This window comes from Amblyraja radiata, chromosome 17 (genome assembly GCF_010909765.2).
Source record: "Amblyraja radiata isolate CabotCenter1 chromosome 17, sAmbRad1.1.pri, whole genome shotgun sequence".
NCBI classification, from domain to species: Eukaryota; Metazoa; Chordata; class Chondrichthyes; order Rajiformes; family Rajidae; genus Amblyraja; species Amblyraja radiata.
In genome coordinates, this window is record NC_045972.1 from 15807002 (window position 1) to 15825626 (window position 18625).

Genomic DNA, 18625 nt, shown 5'->3' on the forward strand with positions numbered 1-18625 from the left:
TTGTGCATCAAATAGGAAGGACTATCAATTCAATGTAATAACTATGACTTCATTAGTTTATGTTTAATTAGTTTAATGCCTGTGGTACTGTAAAAACAAGTGTGTTTGACGCCTATAAGGTTTACAGAGGCAATGAAATGTATAAAGTAGACAAAAATGCTGGAGAAACTCAGCGTGTGAGGCAGCATCTATGGAGCGAAGCAATAGGTGGCGTTTCGGGCCGAGACCCTTCTTCAGACACTTCTTCTGAAAAAGGGTCTCGCCCCGAAACGTCACCTAATCCTTCGCTCCATAGATGCTGCCTCACCCACTGAGTTTCTCCAGCTTTTATGTCTTACTTCAATTTTTACAACATCTGCAGTTCTTTCTTAAACAATAAAATGTAAACAATTAAATGTATAAATCATTAATCCAATTTTGGATCCGTTGTTTGGTGGAGATACAATCATGAAATGACAAAGTCAAATATCTTAATTTGTTAGCTACAAGTAGTTAAGACCACACAATGTAACTTTTTTTAAAACACACTGTATTTTTAACATTGATACAAGATACATAAGATACTTAAAGTATTATGAATGTAAATCAGCAACTCTGCTACAATTAAACATTTTAGGCAAATTTCCTTGAATAATATTTAAATTAATCATGACCTATATCCTACTGGATAAATTATGCAAATGCCTCTCACAAAGAATTTTAAAGAAAAATGCAGCAGATCCTATGAAAACAACAGCAATAGCTCGCATATGGAAGTGACAGTCTGTTAATGAAAACAATGGAAATGTCTTTCTTTAGGACACCTTTATCTTATAATATTTCCACTACTTAGAAGTAATCTGTAATTAAGATGGTTATTGTTAATGAGGAAATCAAAAATAGATGTCCATAAATATAACCTAAGCACCATTTATCACGTTTTGAGCAATCTCCAATGCAAACGTTTAGAACAAGCACAAAATGGCAAATGGAATATGGCATTGCCATCAAAAGACCTTCCTGACATCGCCAAATTAATAACGATTATGACTGCAAATGCTTAGGAACAGGAGCCGTCCATCAATTACATTATGAAGGATTACAGCCAACTGACTTTTTATGTCACGGGTAAAACACACGTGGGCTTTTAAAGATGTCTTTTACTGAACATTCCAAGTGAGAAAAACAGCAATAATGCCATAAATATACAAACTGGATCTACTACCAATGCTTAAAAAAATGCCGTCTCAATTACTTGAATGCAAAAAAAGGTCATGAGGAAATGGAGTTTCAATTAGCTCAATCAAAATTATCCAAGAAAGCCAGATACTAACAAATTAAATTTTATGCCGTACATTTGTGTTTTCCTTACAAAAGACTATTCAAATAGAGCTGTTAACACACCTATGACTTTGAATATAAAAGAAATGCACTTTTAACACAGCAGAATTCTTGAAGTAATCAACCTGGATTGGCGAACATTAAAAAAAATTCCTTCTATTTTCCTCTTCGGGTTACTTGGGAGCCTGTGTAAGGAAAACAACATTAAAACTGTTTAAATAGACAGTAGCAAGATACATAGACCTATATACATAGTATGCATTATCTTAGAAGGGAGCCGGTTTTATTTTAAGTGTTATGTATGGGATTCAGTGATTTTATACCACCATTTCAGTGGCCTTGTAATATAAGTGAACTATTTTTCATAATCTGCTTGTTCAATATAAACTGGTTACCTACATCCAATTTCATTTAGCAGAAGTACCACAGCTATGACCAAATCTTTAATGCATTTGATTTTCCAGCTCATCAGCATGTATCTAATTTAACAGTTTGGAGAACTGAGGGCTATTAGTTTTCAACTTTACTCACCATGATTTCAATATCTTTGATTATAATGCAAGACAACAGATTTGATTTGAAATATTTACAGTATGAAAAAACATATACTTTTGATATCAATCCCTGAATACAATTATAGAGAATACTTGTCCGTGTGTTTTGTACAACAACACTAATAAGTATGATTGAATAGGTGGAACATTGTTTCTTCCAGTCTTTCCATAATCCGGCTTTTTTTTAAAATGTACAGTGGCTTGCAAAAGTATTCATACCCCTTGAACTTTTCCACATTTTGTCACGTTACAACCACAAACTTAAATGTATTTTATTGGGATTTTATGTGATAGACCAACACAAAGTGGCGCATAATTGTGAAGTGGAAGGAAAATGATACATGGTTTTCAAAATTTTTTACAAATAAAAATCTGAAAAGTGTGGCGTGCTAAAGTATTCAGCCCCCTTTACTCTGATACCCCTAAATAAAATCCAGTGCAACCAATTGCCTTCAGAAGTCACCTAATTAGTAAATAGAGTCCACTTGTGTGCAATCTCTCAGTATAAATACAGCTGTTCTGTGAAGGCCTCAGAGGTTTGTTAAAGAACATTAGTGAACAAACAGCATCATGAAGCCCAAGGAACACACCAGACAGGTCAGGCATAAAGTTGTGGAGAAGTTTAAAGCAGGGTTAGGTTATAAAAAAATATCCCAAGCTTTGAACATCTCACGGAGCACTGTTCAATCCATCATCCGAAAATGGAAAGAGTATGGCACAACTGTAAACCTACCAAGACATGGCCGTCCACCTAAACTGACAGGCCGGGCAAGGAGAGCATTGATCAGAGAAGCAGCCAAGAGGCCCATGGTAACTCTGGAGGAGCTGCAGAGATCCACAGCTCAGGTGGGAGAATCTGTCCACAGGACAACTATTAGTCATGCACTCCACAAATCGGGCCTTTATGGAAGAGTGGCAAGAAGAAAGCCATTGTTGAAAAAAAGCCATAAGGTGTCCCGTTTGCAGTTTGCCACAAGCCATGTGGGGGACACAGCAAACATGTGGAGGAAGGTGCTCTGGTCAGATGAGACCAAAATTGAGGTTTTTGGCCTAAACGCTATGTGTGGCGGAAAACTAACACTGCACATCACCCTGAACACACCATCCCCACTGTGAAACATGGTGGTGGCAGCATCATGCTGTGGGGATGCTTTTCTTCAGCAGGGACAGGGAAGCTGGTCAGAGTTGATGGGAAGATGGATGGAGCCAAATACAGGGCAATCTTGAAAGAAAACCTGTTAGAGTCTGCAAAAGACTTGAGACTGGGGCGGAGGTTCACCTTCCAGCAGGACAACTACCCTAAACATACAGCCAGAACTACAATGGAATGGTTTAGATCAAAGCATATTCATGTGTTAGAATGGCCCAGCCAAAGTCCAGACCTAAATCCAATTGAGAATCTCTGGCAAGACTTGAAAATTGCTGTTCACAGACGCTCTCCATCCAATCTGACTGAGCTTGAGCTATTTTGCAAAGAAGAATGGGCAAAAATTTCAGTCTCTAGATGTGCAAAGCTGGTAGAGACATACCCCAAAAGACTTGCAGCTGTAATTGCAGCGAAAGGTGGTTCTACAAAGTATTGACTCAGGGGGGCTGAATACCTTTGCACGCCACACTTTTCAGTTTTTTATTTGTAAAAAAATTTGAAAACCATGTATCATTTTCCTTCCACTTCATAATTATACACCACTTTGTGTTGGTCTATCACATAAAATCCCAATAAAATACATTTACGTTTGTGGTTGTAACGTGACAAAATGTGGAAAAGTTCAAGGGGTATGAAAACTTTTGCAAGCCACTGTATATAAACTGGACAAATCCAAGATAAAATTAATTGTCTTCTCATATTTACATCAGGAATTTTTAAACTGAAGGGCAATGACATAAAATGTGATGAATATACAGCACACCTGAAGGTAAAAAAATTATTTTGGAATTGCTTTATGGGACCTTAGCATATTGTATGCAGTTCTGGTTGCCCCATTACAGGAAGGATATATAGGCTATGGAGTGGGTGCAGAAGGGATTTACCAAAGGTCTAGAAACAAAGAATTGCAGATGTTGGTTACTACACAAAAGGACAGAAAGGGCTAGAGTAACTCAGCAGGTCAAGCAGCATCTCTGGAGAATATGGAAAGGTGTATTAAAATGCTGCATTGGTTAATTGAATTGAATTGAATCCTTTATTTGTCATTCAGACCTTTCGGTCTGAACGAAATGTTGTTGCCTGCAGCCATACATGTAATAATAACAACACACAATAAACACAAATTAACATCCACCACAGTGAGTTCACCAAGCACCTCCTCACTGTGATGGAGGCAAAAGTCTTAGAGTTACTGTCTCTTCCCTCCTCTTCTCCCTCTGCGTTGAGGCGATACCCCACCGGGCGATGGTAAGTCAGTCCCGCGGTTCAAGCTCCGCGGCCCGGGGGTGGTCGAAGCTGCCGCCCTCCAGTCCAGCGGACGCAGCTGTTGCCACGGGAGCTCCGGAAAACAGGCACCAGCCTGAGACCCGCGAGCTCCCGACCATGTCGTTCACTGGCCTGCGGCCAAGCCCCGGACCCAGGTCGCCGCCGTCAGAACGCCGCCTCAGCCACCGGAGCACCGTCTCCGCCCCGCACCGGGCCGCCCACACGGCAGCGTCCCAGCCCCGCACCGGGCCGCCCCCACGGGAGCACCCTCCAGCCGGGAGCCGGTCCGCCCACACGGGAGCGCCTTCCAGCCGGTAGCCGGTCCGCCCACACCGGAGCACCCTCCAGCCGGGACCCAGGCCGCCCTCACGGGAGCGCCTTCCAGCCGGTAGCCGCGCCGCCCCCAAGGGAGTGTCTCAGCCCCGCGCCGTCCGCCCTCGCCGGAGCGCCGAGTCGTGCCGTCGCCCGAACGTCGCCGCAGCTCGAAGACGGCCAGCATCGCTGGCTCTACCTCCGGATCCTCGAGGTTGGTCGCAGGTTGGAGGCCGCCAGCTCCACCATTAGGCCTCAGCTCAGGCGGGGAAAGAGAAGGGGGATACGACAAAAAAAGTCGCATTCCCCCGAAGGGAGAGACAGAAAGCCCTGTTTCACCCCCCCCCACACACACATAACACCACCTAATAACCAAAAATTGAACTGAACTAGACAAAAAAACAACACAAAAAAGTAAAAACAGACAGATTGCAGGCGAGCCACAGCCGTTTCACAGCGCCGCCACTTCCGGAATTAGAAGGATTAGCTATAAATACAGATTGAGCACATTTGGATTTTTTCTCTGGAAGTTGAGAGGAGATGTGTTCTGTTAACTTAACTTCTGTTAAGTATATAAAATGGTAGGCATAGATAGATTAGACATTCTGAACCTTTCTCGCAAATGTCAAAGACTTAGAGGGCTTTAAACTCAGAAGAGGAAAGTTTAAAGATGCACAGGACATTTTTGTTTTTCACACAGAGAGTAGCGGGTGCCTGAAACATGCCGCCAGTGGTGGTGGTGGTGGTGGTGGTGGAAGTAGATACAATAGCGACATTTAAGAGGCTTTTAAATAAATTGATATGCAGGTTTTGGAGGGATGTGGATCAAGTGTGAGGAAATTCGTTCAACTTGGCATCATATTCGGCATAGACACTGTGGGCCAAAAGGCCTGTTCTTGTGCTATACTATTCTATGTTCTTAAATCATGTATCAATTGCCAATCCAGAAATTCTATTGGTGTTAAACTTCAACAAAAAAAAGCACCTGGATGTGTAATATTAAAACAAACTACATGCTGGGTTCAAAGCCTGAAACTTTCAATAACGTAGTGGAATATCTTCACCAAAAAAATAGCTCAAGGTCATAACTCGTTTTGTTTTGAATGTAGCTGGTCAATCACACCCAGCATCAATGTCTGCATAAATGGACACCCAGCAGAAATCCTGAGATAACAATCACAAGTGATTGATCCTCGCACTAGCACAGGCAACTGTATTCAAATGAAACCATTGCATATAGAGCTAGAGATTATGCTGATGTAACACATGCCAAACTCAAAACAAAACGAAGCAGATCATTAATTAAATAAGCTGTGTTCATTATTTATAAACTGAAATTATAGTGGTTTCTTGCCATCTCCAATTAATTTATTCTTTTTTTTACTCTGTTAAAGTGTCCATGACTGGCAGACATCTGACATCGAGAATCTGGCACACAGGGTGAAAATATCAAGTCAAATTATTTAATGGATGGATTTTTTTTTTTTTTTGCACACAATCCCTATAGACCTTGGACACATCAGGATACTGACATTTGTTTCTCTACTACCTTAAACTAATTAAAAAGATTTTGCCAACTAAATCACCTACAGGATTTCAATTCTTAATGGGCCTGTTCCACTTAGATGATTTTTCAGCGGACTACCGGTGAATGTCAAGTTGCCGGCAGTCGCCTGAAAAACCGGGAAGTGCAACGAAAGTTGACGGCACTCGCCTGAAAAACTGGCAACTGCAAAAAAGAGAGAGAGGGAGACACACACACACACCGCAAAGGCGGGGGCCAGGGCAAGTGGGGGGGGAGCGCTCTCTAAAAAATTCCCATGGTGCAAAGCCAAGGTGAAACAGACACACACCGCGATGAACAGGAGGGTCTGGCGCTGTAATTAAGACAGCTAAAGCACAGTGTACGGTAAGTCCTTTAAAAGGGGGGGAGATGGATGGAGATGGGGAAGGAGTGGAGACAGCGTTTAATAAGCCAGAGATACACGGCTGTGAAGTTCGGCGGACATTTAACATTACCGATTGATTCCTTGGTTCTGAAAACTACTGCTTACCTTTTTTTCCCCCAATGAGTCAATGAAATTCACCGGTCAGCACCTGCTCCAACCTACGAGAACCTCCGATCTCCTGGCAACCCACTAGGACCTCCTTGCGACCCACCTATGGCTAGTTCTCGCTAATCTCTATGGCGGCTTCATTCTAGTCGCTGCTAATTTTTCAACATGTTGAAAAATTCTCAGCGACCATAATGAGGCCGTAACTAGTTCCCAAAATGTGGGAACTCCTCACAACCATGAAGGCAACTCCCCGGCAACATGTGGCGACTGCAAAGTCTCCTGCAGTCGCCTAAGTGGGACAGCCCCATAACTAAAGCATTTTAGACAATTCAGAGGGAGGAAGAGTATGACACAAAGGCTTTATAAAACTTTATATTTACCTTATTTTCTCCTGCTTCTATTTCTTCAACTCCTGCTTGCGTCATCAGGTCAGCAATGTTTTTTTCTAGATCGTCGATGCGAGCACTCATCTCATCAAGTGAAAAATGTCAAGGAAACCTCATTCTTTAAGCATTTATAGGGGAATTTTTGGGGAAGGAGTCAATATTAAATATTTGTTCTTTAAAGGATGGATGCGTTAGTGCAAGGAAACTGCCATGCAGAATCAACTAACTAACATTAGTGGTGGGATAGACTTGTTATGGGCCTGTCCCACATAGGCTATTTTTTAGGCGACTGTCATAGTCATAGCTGGTCATCGAAAAACCGGAGACTGGTTTCCCCTACGACATAAAATTTGAAATAGTCTATAATAAATCTATAAAGAATCATCACTTTACCAACAACAGAAAACCGAAGTCAACACCGGCGACAACCTATGACACCTGGCGACAACATACGTTAACCTGGCGACAACCTACGACAGCACCTACGTCAGGAGAAGTCAAGCTAGGCTTATTGGCGTCAAACCTATTGTCGCCGAAAACTTTTCAAGCGGCGACCAGAAAGACACTATGACTCTTTGGGCGACTGAAGAGACTACTGACGACCATACAGGCGACTCCCCGGCGACAGCCTAGTCACCTAAAGAATGTTCTAAGTGGGACAGGCCCATGACAAATTTAATTGTGTAATTCTTTTTGTCCACTTGAATGAACAGGGAGATGAGAGATTTTAATATTCCACCGAAAAGATAGAACATCCTTTTATGCATTTCCTCCACAATGCTGCTAAGTTTTACACAATTAAGTTTTATATTGGGGTTTGCCGAGGTTCCCACCTGCTTCAAAAGGGCATCAATTATACCGGTGCCCAAGGGTAAGGTGACGTGCCTCAATGACTATCGATCAGTAGCACGAACGCCTGTGGTGATGAAGTGCTTTGAGAGGTTGATCATGGCGCAAATCAACTCCTACCTCGACAAAAACCTGGACCCACTGCAGTTCGCTTACCGCCACAACAGATCAACGGTGGATGCGATCTCGCTGGCCCTCCACTCCGCTCTGGACCACTTGGACAACAAAAACTCATATGTCAGGCTGTTATTCATTGATTACAGCTCGGCATTTAATACAATCATCCCCTCCAAGCTGGTTACCAAACTCGCAGAACTGGGTCTCTGCGCATCCCTCTGCAATTGGATCCTTGACTTCCTCATTCACAGACCACAGTCTGTTCGTATTGGTGGAAATGTGCCGCAATAAAACTTTAACTAGACACAAAATGCTGGAGTAACACAGCGGGTCAGGCAGCATCTCTAATGAAAAAGGAATAGGTGACGTTACAAGTTGGAACCCTTCTTCAGGCTGAAGTATAGGGAAGGCCAGCACAAAACAGGGTCAGCCACAGATGATCTCAGGAAGGGTGGAGTCGATAAGCAGTCCCTTCCTTTCTTTATATAAAAAAGTAGGTTCGCATTTTACTCCCAATTTATTGAAACCATTCTAGAATCTATGGAATATTGGAAGGTGAAACTATGGCATCCACAGTCTTCACAGCCATTTCCTGAAAAGGACCCAAGCAATCATGTCATCAGCCTTACATCCCCTTAATTTCTTCACTATTTATTTAATTTAACCAATGCTATTATTTTTAAGATCAACGTATCAAGTTTGCAGATGATACAAAAGAAGGTGGTTTTGCAGATAGTGAAGATGGTTGTGAAAAATTGCAGTAGTCTTGATCAATTGGCCAAGTGGGCTGTGGAATTGTTAATGGAATTTAATGCAGAAAAATAGGAAGTCGAACATGGGCAGGACTTACACAGTGAACTGTAGGGCTAGAAGGATCTAGGAGTGCAGGTGCATAGTTTTCTGAAGGTGGAGCCGCAGGTAGATCAGGTGGTCAAAAAGGCTTTTGGCACATTGGTTTTCATCAGCCAGAGTATTGAGTATAGAAGTTGGGAGGTCATGTTGCAGTTGTGTAAGACGTTGGTGAGACCACGTTTAGAGTATTGTGTTCAGTTCTGGGCACTATGTTATAGGAAAGATGTTGTCAAGCTGGAAATGGAACAGAGAAGATATACAGGGATGTTGCCAGGACTAGAGGGTCTAAGTTATAGGCGGAGATTGTGTAGGCTTTGACTCTATTCCTTGGAGCGTAGGAGAATGAGGGGAGATCATATAGAGGTGAAAAAGATCATGAGAGGAATAGATCGGGTAGATGCCCAAGTAAGTGAATCGAGGACCAGAGGACATAGGTTTAAGGTGAAGGGGAAAAGATTTAATAGGAATCTGAGGGGTAACTTTTTCACACAAAGGGTGGTGGATGTATGGAACAAGCTGCTAGAGGAGGTAGTTGAGGCAGGGATTATCCAAACATTTAAGAAACAGTTAGACACGTACATGGATAGGACAGGTTTGGAGGGATATGGACCAAATGCTGGCAGGTGGGACTAGCGTAGCTGGGACATGTTGGATAGTATGGGCAAGTTGGGCCGAAGAGCCTGCTTCCACACTGTATCACTCTAAGACTCTAATTACTTTATCAGTAATACATTAATCTTAGATATGAACTCGGTGGATTATGACTTAATCAGAACTTTATCACTAAGCTACTTCAATTCTTAAAGACTTCTGCGATTTTTAGAACAAAAGGCCACCAGTGAAAAAGTATTTAGGCAGCAGGTAAGCCAAAGTGGCCTTAGCATAAGAGGCAAACCTGAGTACAGATTGTGGGTTTTAGGATGTTTCTTACATGATATTATCACCCAGGTGAGTACCAATGTCAGTATCACAAAAATAATGTTTTTGTTTAAACAAAATTTGCATTATATAAACTCCCTCAAAAGTTACCATGACAAGACAGGATAAATGTGCGTTACAGAATTGCATGCAACTTGCAGCCCAAGAACAACTCTAAGTACTCTTTGAAGGTATTTTATGCTCTGTATTTGCCCACTCTAAACCTATTTCATCTCATCTTAAAAGGTATGAGCTTTGCCTTTGAAAGCAAGGATATTTCTCCCAATTATCTGGTCAGACATTGTTTGGAATTTGTCCTGCATCTGTTGAAGCAATGTAGTAACCTGCAAAATACAAAGGAACCATGTTTTAGCAATTGTAAGTTATTAAAAATGTTGAGACTTACTTATTTTTTTCCCCCCAAAATTCAAAAATAAACTTTATGTCGAATAACTGTATAAAACAAAATCTGTGCAAAGCTCTTCATTCTCAGTGTCTACACAGTCATTAGTGTCATATAGTAGTGTCCACACCCATCTTCAAACACAACATTCTTGCCACTCATGTGGTCCGCTGGGATGATTTCCCTTTGCTTGTTTGAGGGGTGTTCCCATTGGACTCTGCCCCTCAATGATCAGCAGCAGAAGGACTCAATAGATTGTTTCCTTCCCCACTAGGCCTTGTTGTTGGCTGCAATAAGCTTCAGTGAGACTCTCAGGACATAGTCCTGGTGTCTGGAATGGGCCAGTCGGGTTATTAAAAATGCCAAAACTTACTTAATAGGAAGCCTTAAGTTTTTTTCATTTGATACTAGAAAAGAATGCTGATTGGCAGACACTTGACACCCTAATAGTACCTCAGTTCTGCACTGAAATGGCAGCCCAGATGACCTCAGGTCTTTGATTGCTACTGAAAGCGTACAAATCATCTGACTCAGAAGTGTGTGTGATTCACTGAGCACAACCAGCAATTTATTAAACTGAGCCTGTCATCACTAATTTCCAAAAGACTTATCATGTTTGACCAAATGGACAACATTTTAAACAACTAACAAAAGGAGCACAAACATTGTGCTTCTGGCGTATTTTCAAATTAAACCCACGAGACAAAACAAAGATAATAGCATATGGAAATGAGAGTAATTTGCACTTGGATGGAAATTACAACACAAAGAAATGGGCAAGGTAAAAATGTTAATAGCCATATTTGTGATTTCAGTTGTCGGGTTAAGGGCACTTCTATAATGTATAAAGTTGAAATTAATGTAGTTCTCTATATGACAACATAATTAATAGTTTAAGTTGACAAAATACACTTATGATTTATTTATATCTAAATGTTTAAAATCAGAAACAAAAGTGCACGGAATCTGAATCAGACGTTGCATTACATGCTTGTACCAACGATATGGAAGATTAAGCAACACGTTGTACAGGTATTTGGAGAATACCACTTGAAAGGGACTGCATTTTACAGGTTATGGACTGATTTATTACTGTAGCCATTAGCATTTTGACCAAAAAATCAACAATAGGGTGATTTCACCAAAGGTCAAATGAGCGTAGATCCCCACTCACGTGACCGCAAAATTTAACTGGAGGACATATGTCACTTTCGGTACATGTTAGTGAATGGGAAAACACGCACTTTCACACCCGTTAATTCCCGATATTTTGGATCTTTAAATCTCCACGGCAAATGTCCGCTAGCACTTCCGTAGTATTTACACCTTCAGCTCCCTCTTGAATTTACCTTAGTTTCTATCTTTTTTTTTGACTGAAAATTTAGGTCGCTGTGCCTCACGGTCACCCCGACTGGCACAGTAAATTGCAGCTCAATAATCGGCCGTTTTCCATGTTTTTAACGGGTGTGAAAGTGCGTGTTTTCCCATTCACTAACATGTACCGGAAGTGACATATGTCCTCCAGTTAAATTTTGCGGTCACGTGAGTGGGGATCTACGCTCATTTGACCTTTGGTGAAATCACCCTATACAAGGAAAAAAAATACATGACTGAAGCATTTCCCTTTACTTCAGCGTGGGACAGAGGAGTTCTATTTCAGGAGTCATTAAATCAGCAGTGATGATACAGAAGCAAATGTCCACAGGACTCTGCCTGTGCATATGTGTGCATGGGTGATGAAGAGAGGGCTGCTTGAAACAAATAATGACTTTTTTAAAAAACAAAGAAAAAGAGAACAGTCCGATAGAAATTGTATTTTAGTGAACACAAGTAATGGGAAAACTAAAACAAGTGTAGTAATTAAAATAACAGATTAAAAATGAGAAGCATTGGACAGAAATAAAGTTTAGGGTTTGGCAGGTCAAACTTTACACAAATACTGAAGTATAAGGAACAAAATGAATAAACTTCAAATGCAAATTTGATTTGAAGCGTACAACATGGCAGCTAATGCTGAGACACCAATAAAGTGGCCTGAAAAGGCAACTTAATACAGCAGGTTACAATACGTTCAAAAACTAAGGGAAAATTATAGGGCAATGTAGGTGTTGGGGGAAGGGGGACAGGACACAATACCATTGAAATCACTTCACCACAGAGAAAAGATAAAATGAAAGGCAACCAGTTTATGTTTTCTTTGTGGATAAAATACAGAGACAGACTTATACAAGTCTTACATAGAAAATAGGTGCAGGAGTAGGCCATTCGGCCCTACGAGCCTGCACCGCCATTCAATATGATCATGGCTGATCATCCAACTCAGTATCCCGACCTGCCTTCTCTCCATACCCCCTGATCCCCTTAGCCACAAGGGCCACATCTAACTCCCTCTTAAATATAGCCAATGAACTGGCCTCAGCTACCTTCTGTGGCAGAGAATTCCAGGGATTCATCACTCTCTGTGTGAAAAATGTTTTTCTCATCTCGGTCCTAAAAGACTTCCCCCTTATCCTTAAACTGTGACCCCCTTGTTCTGGACTTACCCAACATCGGGAACAATCTTCCTGCATCTAGCCTGTCTAACCCCTCAAGAATTTTGTAAGTTTCTATAAGATCCCCTCAATCTTCTAAACTCCAGCGAGTACAAGCCGAGTTGTATATAGGTCCTGGGTAATGGTTCTAAATTGAAAAAGTAAAATGTAAGCAAGTATATTGTAACCAACAGTAATGTTAATGTGGGATTTTAACTTTCATATAGATTAAAAACAGACTAGCTCACATCTGTATAACTAGGATAGCTTAACACAAGACATCCTTGAATCAACAGGGGAGATGGCCAAATTACATTTGGTATGAGCCTAGTTTAGTTAGCAGCCTGACATTGCGTGAATATTTGTAATATATTGATTGGATAAAGTTGAACGTAACATATAAAAATAAAATGTATGAAACAGACACCCAGGTTTGAGATTTAGTGAAAATTAATGTCAACAAAACCTGACAGCCACTTTCCATAGTAAGTTGGGTAAATCTGTTGATGGACAAAAGTGACAAGTCAGTGTGGTATGTATAACATTTTCTATACTGTAATTTAAGGAAAAGGTCAAGGACAATACAGATACTCCAGCTAGAGATTCACATAGGTTTCAGATCCCAATACTTATCCATTTTAATGTTATTCTATTATGGTCCCCAAAAAAAGCCTAAAGTATTGTCCGAATGGTAAAAAGCTAAAAGCAGTAGAATTCCAATTTAGTCTATACAGATAGATCATTAATTTCCATAAGACTTGACCTAAAAGGCTAATTTACCTGTTACACAAAGTTAGAGCAGCATAGATTTAACAAATTAATAGGATAACACCAAAGGTTAAATTATGAAAAGAGAGTACATAAACTAGGATTGTATTCATTGGGATTTAGAAGTTTAAGGTGCAAAGTGATCGAGGTTTTCAACTGAAATGTTCAAATGTTCAAAATGGAAAACTTCAAAAGACATGGATAAGGAGATCTCTATTAGTTCGAGTTTTGCAAAGAAACGTAAAAGGGACTCCTTTTGCACACTATTTTATCCTTCTAGACATACAAAGCAATTTGGTTTTGGAACAGTGTGCATACAACTGGATTTCATCACTAATCTTGGTCAACTCATTAGTTTGTCCATAACTCAAGTGGTGAGTGGCTCACAATTGAGGAAGGATGAATTTACATTAGTGGGAACAGAGGATGGAGCCAAGAGACTGCAGATACTGGAAACATGAGCAAAAACAAACTGCTGGAAAAATTCAGTAATTTGGGCAGCGTGGAGGGAAATGGATAGAAGTTGGATTGGTTTGGCACCCTTCTTCAAGATTGAAGTAAGAGGAGATTGCTGATTAGAAAAAAAGTGAGAAGAGGTGGGGCAAGAGCTGGCGAATGATAGATGAATCCAGATAAGGAGTTAGGTGGGAGAAAGATGAGGGGATATTGTCACAAAAACAAACAGAGGAAGGGATGATAGGGTTGATGGGAATGTGGGAGAGTGTGGTAAAACAAGGGTAGTGCCACCTGGAGCTCCCTTTTGCCAGCCACTTCAATTCTCCTTCCCATACCAACTTGTCTGTCCTGGGCATCCTCAACCATCAGAATGTGGCTGCATACAAAATGAAAGAACAGCACGTCATATCCCATTTGGATAATTTACAACCCTTTGGCATGAACCGTGGTTTCTCCAAATTCGCAAAATGTGCAAAAATAGTCCGCTGAGACTGCATGCAAGAGGCACCATGTTTTGCCGCCATTTTCAAAGTCCAGAATGCACTCTGGGTCTAATAAGTGTGCCTGATCCAAGCGAGCCCCAGGCTGCTGCAGGGCCATCAGCCGTCACCTCCTTGGGCATCAGGATCCTCCAACAAACCAATGTCCCTCTCCTCACCCATCCACCTCTGTGCCCCAGGGTTCCTCTTACAGCAGACCTCAAGGGCGTGGAACGCACTCTCACTCCTACCGCCCTTCTTCCTCACGTCTGCCAGCGCCAGCTCCCTTCTCTCCGGTCTCCAGTCGAACAGGGACTGGCTTTGTGACTTCCCCCCTACTGGCCATGGCCTGCCGGGTCCTCGTGTGCTCCAGTTATCACCTCCAACTTTTCTCACTCTCTCCACCCATCCTCTTCTGATTAATCTGCCAATCAACCCTCCTTACCTGGATCTACCTATGTGGGTTTTGGCCCGAAAGCGTTGCCTATTTCCTTCGCTCCATAGATGTTGCTGCATCCGCTGAGTTTCTCCAGCATTTTTGTGTACCTTCTACCTATCACTTGCCAGCTCTCACCCCACGCCCTCTCCTCTAGTCAATTTTTTCTAATCAGCTATCGCCCCTCTACTCCAGCCTTGAAGAAAGGTCGTGACCCGGAACATTGTCCGTCCATTTCCCTCCACAGATGGTTTTTGATCTGCAGAGTTCCTCCGGCAGTTTGTTTTTTTGATTGACTAGGAAGTTGCCTGGAATGAAGACTGCGTTGTTTTCTTTGGAGCAGAGGTCGAGGGAGAATTTAATTGAGATGAACAAAATCCCCAGGTATACAAGTAGGGTTAATGTGAGAAATATTTCCCTTACCATGGGTACTGACAACCTGATGGCCTAAATTAAAGGTGAGATATGGAAGAGATTAGAGGAGTTATTTCCACCCACTAGCTAAAATCTGGAATGTGTTAAATTGCTGTGGAGTCAGATACCTCGACTGCATTCAAAAAGTACTTTGATGACCTTTTGAGACTTCATAACATAGAAAATGAGATTAGTGATGAATAAGTATTTTACAAAGCAAGTCAAAGAATCTGCTTCCATGTTGCATGACTATCTGATTCTATATGTGGTCCTCCTTAAATGACTCAGAGAAAGTAGTGGTGATCAGCCTTCTTGAGCCATTGCAGAGCGTCTGATGAAGGTACTCCCACAATACCATTAGGATTGAGAGTTCCAGGATTTATTCAATGAAAATGAAGGAATGTGGATATATTTCCAAGTTAGGAAAGCAGTCAACTTGGAGGGGTACCTGTAGGTGATGTTCCATTGTGTCTGGTTGGGAAATGCTGTCAGCACTGCCTAGACAGCAAACAGTATGGATTGAAGGGAAGGTTGGACACCTTGAGGGAGAAGGAAAATGAACGTTAAATTGTTAAACTTAGATGAAGACAAAAATGGTGAGGCTTAAGTGGAATATAAACACCAACATGCACCAATTGAGCCAAGTATCCTGGGTTCTGTGTTGTACATCTGTCATCCTATATATAGTGCCCTCCATAATGTTTGGGACAAAGACCCATCATTTATTTATTTGCCTCTGCGCTTCGCAATATGAGATTTATAATAGAAATAAATCACATGTGGTTAAAGTGCACATTGTCAGATTTTAATAAAGGCAATTTTTATACATTTCGGTTTCACCGTGTACAAATTACAGCAATGTATATACATAGTCCCCCCCCATTTCAGGGCACCATAATGTTTGGGACACAGCAATGTCATGTAAATGAAAGTAGTCGTGTTTAGTATTTTGTTGCATATATTTGCATGCAATGGCTGCTTGAAGTCTGCAAATCATGGACATCACCAGTTGCTGGGTGTCCTCTCTAGTTATGCTCTGCCAGGCCTGTATTGCAGCGATCTTTAGCTCATGCTTGTTTTCGGGGCTAGTCCCCTTCAGTTTACTCTTCAGCATATAAGAGGCATGCCCAATTGGGTTCAGATCGGGTAATTGACTTGGCCACTCAAGAATTGACTTTTTTTTTAGCTTTGTAAAACTCCTTTGTTGCTTTAGCAGTATGTTTGGGATCATTGTCTTGCTGTAGAATGAAACGCTGGCCAATGAGTTTTGAGGCATTTGTTTGAACTTGAGCAGATAGATGTGTCTAACACTTCAGAATTAATTATGCTACTGCCATCAGCAGTTGTATCATCAATGAAGATAAGTGAGCCGGTACCTTCAGCAGCCATACATGCCCAGGCCATAACATTCCCACCACCGTGTTTCACGGATGAGGTGGTATGCTTTGGATCATGGGCAGTTCCTTCTCTCCTCCATACTTTGCTCTTGCCATCACTCTGATATAAGTTAATCTTCATCTCATCTGTCCACAAGTCCAGAACTGTGGTTGCTCTTTTAAGTACTTCTTGGCAAGCTGTAACCCAGCCATCCTATTTTTGCAGCTAACCAGTGGTTTGCATCTTGCAGTGTAGCCTCTGTATTTCTGTTCATGAGGTCTTCTGCAGACAGTGGTCATTGACAAATCTACACCTGACGCGTGAAGAGTGTTTCTGATCTGTCAGACAGGTGTTTGGGGATTTTTCTTTATTATAGAGATAATTCTTCTGTCATCACCTGTGGAGGTCTTCCTTGGCCTGCCAGTTCCTTTGCGATTAGTAAGCTCACCAGTGCTCTCGTTCTTCTTAATGATATTCCAAACAGGTGATTTTGGTAAGCCTAAGGTTTGGCTGATGTCTCTAACAGTTCTATTCTTGTTTCTCAGTTTCATAATGGCTTTGTTGACTTTCATTGGCACAACTCTTGGTCCACAGATTGATAAACAACAATAAAAGTTTCCAAAGGTGATGGGAAGACTAGGTGCTGAGAGCTCTCTTATACCTGCATTAAGGGGGCAATTAAACACACCTGAGCAATTACAAACACCTGTGAAGCCATGTGTCCCAAACATTATGATGCCCTGAAATGGGGGGATTAAGTATAAACACAACTGTAATTTCTACATGGTGAGACCAAAATGTATAAAAATGGCCTCTATTAAAATCTGACAATGTGCACTTTAACCACATGCAATTTTTTTCTATTACAAATCTCAAATTGTGGAGTACAGAGACAAAAAAAAATGATGGGTCTGTCCAAAACATTATGGAGGGCACTATAGATATGTTCTCTGCCCCCTATCAGGATGTCTTATTAATTTTGCGACTGCTCACAACACCACAAAAAAAGACACTCAACTACCTGGAATACATCTAACAGAAAGGTAAACAGTATCAACAGCCAGCAAGATGTGATACAAGTACAATTGTTTTATATTCACCAAAAATATATCTTTACAATGGTTTTACAAATTAGTTCACAAATTAGAATCAACCTCATGGAAGTGAAAAGGTGCATAAAAGGTTGTATGAAAGTGAAAGTCCAGCACTGCTTTATTTTACAAACATTAAATGACATAGCTGAGTCTGGGTGTTTTCCCCAAAGACATTTTGCAGAAATATTATTGTTTAGCGCATTTTTTTAAGCTCACTTTACGTGGCCGGGTCTGCCGGGTGCAATGTGTTTCCTGCCCCGTTTCCTTGGGCTCGGGGTGTGTTTGAGTGAAGCTGCAGCCAAGGAAACAAATGCGGGAGAAGAACGCGGCCTGCGCTCGCTGCCTGAGCCTGAGCCTGAGCCCCCAGCACAGTCCGGTCGCCACGGCCTCACGCCCGGGCCCCGCACCCAGCCAGTCTTCACTCTCTCTCACTCACACTCACCACGGCGGTCAGATCCTGCACCGTCTTTGGGTCGGTGTCCGACATCACAAGTGTGTTCAGCCCCCTCACGACGCTCAGCCTTCCTTCCAGCCGCTGCCCGCCCGGTTACCACAACAACCAACCCTCCTCGGCGACACGGCCCTTCCACCGCGTCACTGCCGAACCTCCAGCTGCCTTCTGGGTGTTGTAGTCCTGGGCCTGGGTTGGAGATGAACCATGGAGGAGTGGAGAGAGAGACACACACACATACACACAGTGCTGCAGGGAGTAATTCAGGCAGCATCTCTGGAGAAGAGGAATAGATCCTTCTTCAGGCTGAGAGTCAGGGGGAAGGGAAACGAGAGATTATAGACACAAAATGCTGGAGTGATTCAGCGGGACAAGCAGCATCTCTGGAGGGAAGGAATGGGTGACGTTTCGGGTTGAGACCCTTCTTCAGACTGATGT

The 18625-nt window shown here is 41.9% G+C and overlaps 1 protein-coding gene and 1 long non-coding RNA gene across 3 annotated transcripts; both read right to left on the bottom strand.

Moving 5' to 3' along the window:
• Window positions 1–448: 448 nt before the first annotated feature.
• On the bottom strand, window positions 449–18360 carry hsbp1 (heat shock factor binding protein 1). Of its 2 annotated transcripts, none has more exons than XM_033035778.1 (4): window positions 18179–18360; window positions 10056–10122; window positions 7037–7134; window positions 449–1505 (listed from the first exon to the last, which is right to left on the bottom strand). In XM_033035778.1, exons 1-4 carry the CDS (start codon window positions 18221–18223, stop codon window positions 1494–1496), a joined length of 222 nt encoding a protein of 73 aa, XP_032891669.1. In that variant the 5' UTR covers window positions 18224–18360; the 3' UTR covers window positions 449–1493. The 2 variants fall into 2 exon arrangements, with proteins under 2 accessions (XP_032891669.1, XP_032891668.1); XM_033035777.1 differs by having other exon boundaries at window positions 18173–18345.
• LOC116982526 lies at window positions 12763–18160 on the bottom strand. Its single transcript, XR_004414484.1, has 3 exons — window positions 17953–18160; window positions 14969–15804; window positions 12763–14870 (listed from the first exon to the last, which is right to left on the bottom strand). It is a non-coding gene; the product is annotated as an uncharacterized LOC116982526 (long non-coding RNA).
• Window positions 18361–18625: the final 265 nt, after the last annotated feature.

What these genes read in the sequence shown, in the direction of transcription:
- hsbp1 (XM_033035777.1), bottom strand. Translation starts at nt 18,223, where the DNA reads ATGTCGGACACCGACCCAAAGACGGTGCAGGATCTGACCGCCGTGGTG. An exon ending in ATCTGACCGCCGTGGTGAGT is followed by an intron (nt 10,123 to 18,172) that starts GTGAGTGAGAGA and finishes TGTATTTTGCAG; the next exon opens with GTTACTACATTGCTTCAACA. An exon ending in TGACCAGATAATTGGGAGAA is followed by an intron (nt 7,135 to 10,055) that starts ATATCCTTGCTT and finishes GACATTTTTCAC; the next exon opens with TTGATGAGATGAGTGCTCGC.